At 39.4% G+C, this 12,336-nt stretch overlaps 2 protein-coding genes across 3 annotated transcripts in view; one reads left to right on the top strand and one right to left on the bottom strand.

Annotated features, from left to right (window-relative positions):
- The window catches only part of LOC117429953 (ras GTPase-activating-like protein IQGAP1), a 39,411-nt gene extending 35,143 nt beyond the window's left edge, over nucleotides 1-4,268 (bottom strand). For both annotated transcript variants that reach the window (XR_009308434.1, XM_058998856.1), the window contains exon 1: nucleotides 3,971-4,268. Coding sequence is in view for 1 of the 2 variants with exons in the window: in XM_058998856.1 (XP_058854839.1) it covers nucleotides 3,971-4,016 (46 nt within the window). In the remaining variant the exon portion in view is untranslated. The remainder of the gene's footprint in view (nucleotides 1-3,970) is intronic.
- A 1,443-nt stretch (nucleotides 4,269-5,711) lies between these two features.
- Nucleotides 5,712-11,965, top strand: LOC117427591 (F-box only protein 22-like). The gene is made up of 7 exons (XM_034902341.2): nucleotides 5,712-5,957; nucleotides 6,386-6,518; nucleotides 6,985-7,072; nucleotides 8,200-8,295; nucleotides 8,478-8,630; nucleotides 9,671-9,836; nucleotides 10,201-11,965. The coding sequence occupies exons 1-7, from the start codon at nucleotides 5,848-5,850 to the stop codon at nucleotides 10,586-10,588; spliced, it is 1,134 nt and encodes a 377-aa protein (XP_034758232.1). The 5' UTR covers nucleotides 5,712-5,847; the 3' UTR covers nucleotides 10,589-11,965.
- The last annotated feature ends 371 nt before the right edge of the window (nucleotides 11,966-12,336 follow it).

Here is a 12,336-nt window from a genome sequence, read left to right as displayed (position 1 = left end):
TTTTTTGGGGGGGGGGGGTGGGGGTGGGTTTAGGAAAATGTTATTACAAATATTCTATAAGAACAGTCCTTTCCTTTCAAGTAACCCTAGCAGTAGCCTGACATGTGTACCATACACTTGTGTGTTTACAGTGGGCTGCCCCTATAGCATACTGTATACTTGTGTGTTTACAGTGGGTTGCCCCTATAGCATACTGTCCACACACAGACAAAGGACTAAACAGAGGCATCTTCAGCAGGGCTTCAGTATCCATGACTGTACTGGCCGTTCCAACGCCAGCACTAAACACTGAGGAATCCAATGTTTTAAACAGAAGCCCCTTGCAATGCATGCTTGTCATGGTGAGTTAGTCATCCGACTGCTCACCTGCGCAGGTGTTTTCATTTGTTGTCCAACCCCTAGGTATACACTCCCTGTCCTTTGATCAACCCGACAGCAAACCAAGATCTGTATCCCACTCAAATCTGTTGTCACAAACGATTATTTGAACTGTAAAACAGAGAGCTGTGGACCTACAATTAAACCTATTCCAAGATACCTGTACATAGGCCAAAATCTAAGCCTACTGATACCAAGGAACAGACCCTGACATGAACTGGGAGTGTAACCTGGGCTTGGTCTATTACTGGAGTTCCAAGAACAGAATCCCGCCCACCTCTTAAAGCTAATGATCTCATTTCTGTCAGAGCCAGAAACCTTCATTTTCAATGCCTTGAGTCGAGATTATATATATATACACACACACACACACACACACACACATACATACAACATATTATATATACACAGTATTCTCCAGCTAAGAGCACACCTCTTGGGAAGCAAGCAAAGTGTTCTTATAGCCGAAGTGTTCTCTAAGACAGAGTTAGACACAATATGAATCAATAAATAAATAAATGTATTATGTGTCATGATGCACGTGCATCAACATATGAAATCAACTGAATAAGTAAAAGCAAAACAATAGGCAAGTGTATGTTAATAAACTATAATAATACAGTAACAGACAAACTAACGTTAATAAAACTAAAGCAAAACAACAGGGTCAAAAAGCTTAATCACCATGTACTATGAAATTAGCTGACAGGTGTGTTTCAGTCTATCACAATGGCAGAGGGAAAAATAATGGGTGTGACCGAGGGTTAACTTAACGTTAATGAACTAACTGTCAAACTAAATGAACACCGCACCCCTACACACGTTACAAAATGCAGCAGCAATATACAAGACATGCAGATTATTTAACAGAATGGTGAAGCAACTCACCAGGACGGGAAACACTAAACTGCTCGGCGACTTGTGTCTGATTCAGGTTTTTTTCAGGAGCTTGAACAATTTCCAACTTTTTGTAGCAAGAGAAACATTTCACTGTTTGTTTACATGCCATTTTGTAGCGATGAGCTGCACTCGTGGAAATCAGAATACAACACGAGGCAATGACATGACGGCGCTTCTGGAAAGAATTTAATAAACCAATCAGTGTGCCTCTAGATACACTTGCGATGACAAGTCACATTAAAAAAACAGTACTGTATACATGGTGAACGAATCGCTATCAGTGCCAAGGTGGTGTTCTTTTAAGCAAATTTCCTGTTACTTTAGGCGCAGCATTTACAATGGGAAAAACCTGTTTCATCACAAGGGTGTTCTCTTAGGTGAAGTGTTCTCTTAGGAGGTGTTCCTATACGCAGAGACTACTGTGTGTGTGTGTCTGTCTGTCTGTGTGTGTGTGTGTGTATATATATATATATATATATACTGTATATATAAAACATACAGAATAGAGAGTATAGAATCACCTATCAAACATCCTATAAAAGAACATTAAGACTTGCCCAATGTTGCCAAGCTCCAATGCATGCTGGACCCTGTGTTTATTGAGCATCATCCTTGTTGAGCCTAGCATTCAAACACAATTGCTGCTTTGAAGTAGAAATGAAGTGCCGACTCAGACATTAGGCAGTCTGTGAGATTGATGTGAAGACACAGTGTGCATATACTGTCCCCACTTGGCTCATTTTCCACTTAAAGCCCTTCATGGCTTATTAGATCTGAGGTCCTAACTAACTTAATTGTATGCTCATTAAGAAAGAGTTCAAGGACAAGATACTGAGAGCAAACATACTCCTAGCTCTCAAATATGTACATCATTGTTAGTAATCAGGACCTAGATAGGTCACTACATTACAGCAAGTCTGAGAACTCAACAGGCCTCAAAATAAAACAGGAACTAAAAATAGCAACACCCCCATTAGCTCCTCAGTGCTCTGCAGCCTGTGGGGTTGGTTTCTTGGATTATGTTTCCTAATGCAGAGTGGGCCGCAACCACATTCTATGTGTTTTTAATATGTATAATAAGAAAAAGCTACAATAAAATACTAATGAAGAACAAATACGATTAAAATGCATCACAGCACTGTCCCCGATTTACCCGAAACCTCTGCTAAAGAGTTATCCTCGGTCACACACCATTCTATTACTGTACCGACTTACACAGCCAGCAGGTATTTTGGAAACTTTGCTACATTCTTAAGCACACAATGATGTATTTAAGAGTACCGTACAGTCACCGCATGGCAGCAACAGGGAAGGCGGAGGGGAGGGGTGGAGTGGAGGGGGTTAACCTTGTTAAATCTCTCAATCTACCTTAAAGCAAGTACCTGGTGGGAGGCATGCACGTTTGTGTGATAATTGATTAATTCATACTTTTGAAGTGCGTGCGCAAAGACGCTGCGTTACTGCTAATATTAGGGCGAATCCAGTAAACGGGGCGTGTTATTGATTTTCTAGCTGCACTGCAGTTGAATCCTGATCGAAAATGCCTTAACGTAACCGGAAATAACTTCCCGCCTGCACAGAAACCCCAAAATAGAAGTTGAGCAACGCTACAGGGTGTTGCGCTGCCACAGAAAGAAGGGCCGCTGCTTGCAGAGGGGGCTTGTAGTTCATTCCTCTGCTAATCGTACTCGCTGGAACATACGGCGCATCAGTTGCTGGTCCTAGAGATCCGAACGAGAGGAACGATACAGTCTCCGTCCACATTCAGATTGGCTCAATTAAAATAAGTACTCTTAATGTGACAAAAAATGCAATAAGCAGATAAAGTTTTATACTGAAACCAAATGCAAATAAATAAATTAAAAAAACTCCACATAAAAGGCAAAACAAATCTGATGCAACACCATTTTTGTTAATTATTTTGTCTTTAGCTGGATTTTTTTTTTATTTCAGTATAAGACTTTATAACACAAGCACGTGGAAATCATCTTGAACGTTACTGTACTGGTAACTCGTTTGTTTAGGATTAAATTACAGCATTAGAAAGAATTACAATCTGGAGCTATAAGTAAAAAGAGCCATCAAATTAGAAAATAAAGTAACAAAACATCGTTCTGTAGCACAAGTATATAGTTATAGAATACCAGCCAGCTAGTGCGCGCACTGTTTAAACAGTTCATCTGCATCACTTCTCTGTATTATTGTGTTTTTGAAATTTGAAGTTTACTTGGTCTATGACCAGTGATTGAACTGTTATGTGCTATAATTAAACTTTCAGCGGGCGGGATTCTGAGTTGTCGGGAGGAATGGGGGTCAGCAGTTAATGAGATCAGATATAAAGATTCTGTTGTTAAGCATCGAGTTTGTGCGCAGGTGAAACCCTTTGTCACGTTGAGGTGCGCTAAGGAGGGCACCAGTCTTTAATCTGCACGTACGATTTATTCAATTATTTCACAAAATCATAGAAACGGCAGGCTGCTTTACTTGTTCAATATGGGCTAGCTACTTACTAAAAAGACTACCCTGCACTTTATATATATAAATTGTTCTACTTAATGTAGAAAATAAACTGAAACTGTTGTTAAACTGTTTGGAACTGATCGCGTAGCATCAGCAAGGTGAAAACTCTTCTTAAACTCTGCTAAATACATTTTAAGGTCATTAAATACAAAGTTATCTGGAGTCTACTTACACCCATATCTCGGCCGCAGTGCATCTGTCTCGTCCGAAGCTGACATGTCTGCTTAAGATCCGGCTAGATCCCTTACTGTCCTGTAAATGAATACTTTATTTATTATAATTATTATTTTCTTTTTAACCAAAAAAAGTTGTTTGAAATAAATAAAAAAAAAGCAATGGTTAGGAAGGCGCCCCTGGCCCCCTGTGATCCTGCACAACAGCGTCTGTATGAGACTTTTTTCTTTTTTTCTTCAAAACTGATGTCACTGGGTGTGTACCTTCCTAAAACAAATCCTCTCTGGTAGTAGCGATTTAGGAAACACCCATGATCACCGCAGCAGCCAAACAAGGCCAATAGCGCCCCCGTGTGCTTTGTTTTTTCTGCAGGTAGCCATTCCAATATCCATTATGGGTGAACAACATAAAGAAACAAATACACTGTGTGCATAAATAAATCACATGATATCAATGGATAGGAACAACCGAAACCGTGTTGTTTATCATTCTCTTTATTTACACTATTAGACCTGGTTAATACAAAGTAGCTGAAAGGGAAGCCACCCAGACCATAGAAACTGCATTGAAATGGGCTGAATGATAGCGGCATAGCAGTTTGAGCAACACTGGAATAGACTAGACCACACAGTGCAAGGGCTCCAGCCACTCTACCACACCCGCTCCTCGGTTATAAGCTCCAGCCTTCCCTTATAACAGCTTAGCATTGTAAACATATGATTTTACACAGTGCAGTTACTTCCATTTGCTTTACTCAAGGATGTTTTACAACCAGTGTATGGATCACTGTCTCCAGACAGGAAAAACGTCAGGTACTATAAGTGACATTAACCTGGGTTAAAGTCTATATATAAACTGTAAATGGAACAAAGCTGTTTCAGCTACCAAGCAAACAACGATCCCTGATTATATGCACATTACAGCCTGTCTTCCAGTAACCTCAAGCATGCAAATCCACCTGAACCATGTTGCATGATCTGCTCTGCTGGCAAATGTAACATTATTTGCATAGCTAGAGATCTTATTTTAGAAAACCATCATCCAATCTATTAATATCCATTCCCTCAGAACACGAGAGAGAGAGTTGATGATGATTGTGCAAAAAGCCCCTTCCTGCTATCTCTCACACATTGGGGTCCATATAACTGAGAGAGAGAGATGATTTCTGGAGACCCTTTAGAGTGCTTGCAAACTCTCGTTTTAAACCATCAGTACTGCCCAGTTGTGCCCCCGTGACCCCCCCTGTTTAACGTAGCACAAGAATTCCATATTTAAGTGCATCACTTCATGAATACGAGGATGTGAAATATAATGAATAGACTAAGTTAATCTCAAACCCTTTGTCCAGAAGACCAGCTGCAGGTTACATAGATAATTATAGTCTCATATTGCCTGATATCAGACTAATAGCAAGCCCGAGACCTCTGTAGTGGAGATGGGTCTATCCTGCTCATACTCAAAAGTGTGATCACCAGATGACTTATCCAATTGTAGTGTCAAAGTTTGTGGTGGCCAAAAGTGGTATTACGTATTGCATGCCGAGATCTTTGACTTTAATAAAAGCTGGTGGATGTATCCAACATGTGGTATTTGTGTCACCTATACCATGTATCGAAGTTTGTTAGATCTGCTAGGGTCTGACTGAAGCAGGGTAACAACAGTTATACACATAACAGCCCGGTCGTTTCCGAGATGTACATTTTGGAGGTTTTGAGGAAGATCCACCAGATGGCGCTATGTGGCTCAGTAGACAGCTGATTCTAGTTGAGTGTGTACTTCCTAGTTTGTGGTGGAAAGTTGAAAGGTCGTGAATAAACGGTTTGCCACTTCTGGCAGTGCATAGTACCGTTTTTATGTGGCTACAAAGCGGCAAAAATGGATTTAACGATAGAAAGTAAAGCTGGGTATGTGCTTTCTAACGTAGCCGAGGTTGTTGAGAAAATTCTCACATTCGTACCGACCAAGTCACTGTTTCACACCGCCAGGTAAGAAATATAACAAACACATACCGTACCAGTATGAATTACCGTATGTCAGTGTACTTTATTTACTTGTGCAAAATGCACATTACAGTTGAGTTCTTACGGCAAAAGGTTGCATTTCATTCGATAGTTTGGAGTAGAATTAGTAAAGTCATACAAAAAAATGAGCTTCCGCATTGTTGCTGTTATCATACTTGTTTACTTGGTTGTACATAACACCGCACGTCAGATTACAACGCAATCGCCAATGAGCACTGTAGTTTGTCGGTATTGTTAGGAGCACCTCTTCTTCTGCAGGTATTGCTTGTTAGCTGGTAGTCAACACTTGTCTTCAATGCACATGCAGACAGTAACGTGCATTAATCCACGAGTTCACTTTCTACTTTGTACTGCAGTACAGCATCGCGATGTAATTGTGCTGTTCATTTTAGTGTGTGCGCATTATGGCGGGAGTGTGCCCGCAGAGTACTCAGAAAACAGCAGAATGTGGCCTGGATTTCTGCTTCAGGGTCCAGTGGCGGCAGTGGCCACGTCTTACCCCGGAAACTGGATGAAGAAGTGGAGGTAATCTTGATCACCACCAGTACTGGCGGCAGATGAAAACCATTACTGTATGATGTACAAGAGAATGGCTTAATAATGACCTTATACCACTTGTACTATCACCGCCTGCTATGCTGTTGATGTGTAGTATGCATATTTATAACCATCTTACCCAAGTTAGTATTGTTTGCATGAATATTGGGTAAGGTTCCTGTTGACGCCTGCGTCTGAACTTGGGTGTTGCAAATCATAATCACACAAATGAAGGCACAGTATATAAAAATCATGATTTCTGCCCATCCTTTATGCAACTCACAATTGGAGTCTGTCAGGGAGATCATTGTGACATGAAACGATTTTTGGAATTATAGCTAATTGTGGGCTAATCCTGTTTTTGACTTTCCCATGATTGGAGTAGAACCAGTGATCCAGTATAGATAAACCATTGCATGCATGTGTGTGTGTAAACCTGTTCTCTTCTGTGCAGAATGTGTATTTGCTTCCCAAGACGGTGCTGATTATGGCAGATGTTGATGCTTTTAACCAGCAAGATAATCACTTTCTTAAAAAAAAAGGTAGGAGACCTACTACAAAACACTGTAATAAGGATGGAAGTAAGATTTCCATTGCAAAACAGTTTGATCCATTCCTGATTTTACTATGAGTTTAATAAGACATACCTGAGATTGTTATCTGTACACAAGGGCATATCAAGCTGGTAGTAAAACCTGCAGTGGGTGAAACTGCTATGCAGTCAGAGTCTTATTTCCATCCCTGCTGTGTATACTATTTATCGTACATCTCCTGTGAAGCAGTATTGGCACCTCTCCTCTCACTACATCCACGACTGCAGTCTGAATACCTGTTACACATGAAGTGTAAATCTAAATGATCTGCATTAAGATTACGTTTATGGTTGTTGACATTGGGGAAAATTGAATATAGGATGAATATTGATACAGTACTATATTATGTTTGTATTCCCAACAAAAACAACCACATATTTTTAATCCTGTCCTTACCAATGCTGCCACCTATTGCCAAAAAAAAAAGCTTTACCTGTCATATTTCTAATGCATGTAGCCTTTTTTGTTTTTTTGTGCCCCCTTGCTGCTAAGCTAATTCTTGCCCACAGACAATCTGTGATCACAGATTGAGATTGCTTCTTGGCCCTTGCATTTGGGTACGTTTGGCCTTCATCTGGTGGTTGTAATACACCCCTCTGTGCAGGCTTATAGAGACTTCCCACAGGGGTCTTACCAATGCATAAGTGCTGCGGGATGATCGGTTTGTACTGCCAGCAACTGGCTCATGAAGGACGTAAGAAGTTGAATAAGCAGGCAGTTCAAACTATTTATTCATTACAAAAACGCATTCATTGAATAAAATATAGCAAACAAGTGTAATCATACATAGTTTCCCCCCTTCTCTTTGCCTTTTGATTTAAAAGTTAGTAATAGATGATTTGTTGAATTCTTAACCCTTTTATTAATTCTATCCTCATCCTCCTGAGTGATGATTTTGAACCACATGGGTATCAGTGTCTAGTCATGCATCTGGGCAACAATTTAAATGAAAGTCAAACTGAACTTAATTTTTCACATGCGTTGATGGTAAATCAACATTGGTGAGAAAAAACAGTGAGTGTTCTGATTTTAGGCTGCATCTGTAACTAACACTTTTTTTTTTTTCATTCCTACAGTGAAAAAATCATCAAGCTCAGGAAAAACAGACGAGCTTAGGAAACTGTTTCCCAAAGGATGTGACATCTTGGGTATTGCAGTACCTGGGATTGTCTGTAAGAGGCAACTTCTTTCTATTTTTAATGTCCTTTTCAATTGGTAATTATACTTTAAATCTGTCTCTAGGATAGTCTGCACCTCTCCAATCCCGGTTATTCTAATGTGTTTGTGTAAATGGAATAGAGCACTGGTGTTTAAGAGAGTGTTGGATGTTTACCAGCCCCTTTTGTTTCTCCAGTAACTCCGATGGGGTCACACAGTAACCCGCCTCAGGAATTTGAAGAGGGAGAAGCAGGCTTTGCCATCATGTTTCCCAATATTGATGGAATAAATATCCGCTCATTCCACTTCTGCAAAAGGAGTTTCTCCAGCACGTCTCTTGAAGAAGCAGGTTGGTATCGCTGGTAACACAATGGAGCATGAACGCATGTGTTTTTAAATGTACTCAAGTGCGTTGTCTTTTCATTTGATGCTTTTTCTTTTTTTTTCCTTTATTATCCTTGGTATTTAATACAGAATTTGCCAAAATACTGGGTCAAAGTTTCTGCTTAATTAGCACCCTGACACTGTTACCAGTTGTTCAGTATCTTTGTTGTTCTATTTTATTAGCTGGTTCTCCTTATTCCAACAACAACTATATCCTCTTTCTGTATGATAGCACTGGAATCAAAGGAAGTGAAATTGTGTTGCAACTGACCTATGTTAAACTGTTTTAAAATGTAATTTTTCTAGAGTATTGAATGGTTCTCAATCAGGTGACAACTGTGATTGAATCATATTTTTTTGAAAAGAATGTTTATAAGGAAAAAAGCATTGCGTCAATGTGATACTTTTTGCATTACTAACAGCAGCACTGGTTGGTTAGAACTGCTGTAACTTTTCTAATGATGATCTCCTCTAGGGTTCAATTAATGTTAACTTGAATCGTCATTTCATCATTAAGCTATGTGTTAACATGAATTAATATTACATTTGTATTATTTAGTACATTTGTGTGTGTTTGTCACTGTTGAGAGAGTGACCCTGCAACAAGTGTAATATATGTTGCCAACAGTGTCTTTGCTCCATGCTCCTGTGTATACCTGGCTAACACCCCTCCTCTTCTTTCAAATCATGACATATATACTGTCCATGGGTTAGATAATGATACAAGGACTCTTCTCTGAAGCACATGCCTCCATGCCTCCATGCCTCCTCCATTGTATCAAACACGTACTCCTGGAGTAATACCATTGATATACTTCTCTATAACTGTTACGGTAACGATCTATACTTTTACCAATTTATCCCATCTGGAATAATGAACCAACTACATTTCAAATCTGAATATCCAGCAAGTCTGCTGGTTCGATAGGGAGGGGTGCTTAAGGGCAGACTGGCCATTCATTCCCGCGACTGATGTTGTTTCAATATCTGTCTGTTCATTCGCAGGACTTGTGAACAATCCCAGTCTGCGGGTGGTTCTTTTGTTTGGATACGAGGCGTTTAAGTCGGGAGCTGCACGATTCCTTAACCAAGTTATTGAGCCGCTGTCCAAAGCTAACATCCTCCTTGCTGGTGGACATATTGAGAGCGTGACTTCCCCAGAGTCAGAATGGTAGGCTGAAAGTACAGTGTACACTAGAATTGATAACTTTAATTAATAATAATGGGCTTTGTATACAGTATATACTTTAATATATTCAGAAACTCTTGTAACAATTTACAATTAAATAATGTGTACTTTTTCCAGATCATTAAAATGTACAAACAAGTGAAGTCTTTTAGTTTGATTAATCCAGGTCACCAATGTATATCAAAAAATGATTACTAAAACAGTTGCCTCCTGCAGCTGTTTATAGACAATTGTGTAGCTTTTAATTACACAAATGGGCATTTGGATGTGAACAATTGAAGTGACTTGCATCGGTTTCTTTCACATTTTGATTGATTTCCCTGTGTGTCTTGTTTGCCTATGGAAGCTGTAACCCGGGTTCCTACGGGGTGGTGGGTCTGGCGTTGAGTGGCTCAAAGATCCAGGGCGCTTCGGTTCTCCTCGAGCAGGATGTGAACAGTGAGAAGACTGCAGAAGCAGCTGTGCAGCGCCTGAAATCCGCCAACATCCCACAGCACAACACCCTGGGCTTCATGTTCGCCTGTGTGGGCCGCGGCAGACACCACTACAATTCGAAGAACAACGTGGAAGCAGACGCCTTTCGAAAGATCTTCCCAAACATTCCTTTGTTTGGCTTCTTCGGGAATGGGGAGATCGGATGTGACAAGATTGTCACTGAGGATTACACCCTGACTGACGCGGAAAACCTGCAGCACGGCTATTCCACAGTTATGGCACTTGTTCATTTAGGATGAAGAAGTATGGTAAGGAGGAGCAGGTTTTGTAGGGTTGTTTAGCGGACGGCAGAGCAGTATTAGGTGAAGGGGAGAGTTGAGTCACTCCTCCAGGTTTTCTTTTTTTTCTTTTCCATTTACTAAGCAAGCATTACAAATTCCAGCAGTATGCACTTTTTAAAAACAAATCTGGTCTCGCATCATTTAGGAAGGCTTTATAACACATGTTGAAAATTAAGTCATTGCTCTGCACTGTAGGTTTTCATAGGCTTGCTGGGGTGTTAAAGTTTGTGATGGAAAACACATACTGCTTCAGACAATTAAGGGACATTCAGCGATTTGTATATCAGGTGTCATAAACCCCACAAAATCCTGTGTTGAAATTATGACTACACTAACCCTGTAGTCATATTAATGCTAAATGGGTATTTAGTGAGGTGTCAGATGGTGGTAAAATAGATCTATCCAACATTCCAATGTATACTATTGTCCACTCTCCATATGTAAATATCACCACATATACCAATACAGACCTGGCATTGATTATGCTTACTGGAAATAATGTTTCCCAATTGTTTCGGGCAGTGTGTATACGACTGGACTGTAATTAAATGTATTGCAATTGATTGGATATGTACCATATCTGTCTGTGTGGTAAAATGTTATTTTCCTAGTGTAAGAATTCCATGTTTGTATGGATTGCTAACCCGTTTCTGCTTCTATGTATGTATGTATTATTATTATTATTATTATTATTATTATTATTATTATTATTATTATTATTATTTTTCTTTTTGTTTTCTGGAGTTTTTTCATATTAAATGGGGGCCAGGCAGTACACTCCTGGTAATGTGCAGCACACACATCACTGGCTGCCAACAGGTTCACACATTTAAGTGCTTGAATGCTGGCACAGTTTTTAGTAGGATAAAGTGTGTTCTGACAGTGTCTATAACATTGTTATAGTGTCATCACATGCATGGTTTTTATGTGGAGGGACACAAGCCCAAGTGCTATTTCTAATTTTATTTACATATAAAGGAAGCATTCTTTGGAGTTTTACATGCTTTGCATAACTTGATTCTATACAATTGGAACTTGTATTGTTACATTTGTTACACGAAAAGGTGACGTTTGCTTTGTATCTCTGTTAATTAATGTAATTGGTCAGTGAAGTGTAAACCAAATATTACTCGTGGTGTGCGCAGTTAAAATTCTCATCTTTGTGCATTCAGGTCAGCACAGTTATATTAAAACACAATGTTCTATAATCCGTCATTGTGACCTCTGTCTTTTGTATATTGTGGATTATTCTTTGTGTTCTTAAAAGTTATTACAGCAATCATTTTTGCAATAAATGTGTTGAGCACAGTCCAGAACCATTTCTGTGTTTTGTAATGGTGTAGCGCTGTATCATTTGTTTTATGTCTGTCAGTTGCATAAAAATCATGGGCTAATGTTCTAAGCTTTGACCTGTACCATAACTTTGTAATTTAGTGCAACTTGGCAGCTGTGAGTCCTGTTTTAAAGTAACACGTTTCCACAAGGTGACTTTACACTCCGTTTTTTGTTTAAGAGGTAATTTATGGCTTTAAAAAATTTGGGGGCTTTAAGATCTGCATCCCGGTTGCATCGGTGTATATGGAAGTATGAATGCTGTGTACTGAACATATCTGTTATTAAGACAATTTAGCATTTAAAAGATATGTTAACTTTAAACATTTTAGAGAGAATGTAACGTCGTCTTTTTTCTTTTCTTGTCGCTTCTG

Source organism: Acipenser ruthenus, chromosome 24 (assembly GCF_902713425.1).
Source record: "Acipenser ruthenus chromosome 24, fAciRut3.2 maternal haplotype, whole genome shotgun sequence".
Classification (NCBI taxonomy): Eukaryota; Metazoa; Chordata; class Actinopteri; order Acipenseriformes; family Acipenseridae; genus Acipenser; species Acipenser ruthenus.
Note: the sequence above shows the minus strand (reverse complement) of the source record. Positions and strands in the feature narration are given on the sequence as shown.

Bases quoted from the DNA above. Each gene is read 5' to 3' on its own strand.
- LOC117427591 (XM_034902341.2), top strand. From the start codon at position 5,848: ATGGATTTAACGATAGAAAGTAAAGCTGGGTATGTGCTTTCTAACGTA. The intron at 7,073-8,199 runs GTAGGAGACCTA...TCATTCCTACAG, and splicing joins TCACTTTCTTAAAAAAAAAG to TGAAAAAATCATCAAGCTCA. The intron at 9,837-10,200 runs GTAGGCTGAAAG...TGCCTATGGAAG, and splicing joins ACTTCCCCAGAGTCAGAATG to CTGTAACCCGGGTTCCTACG.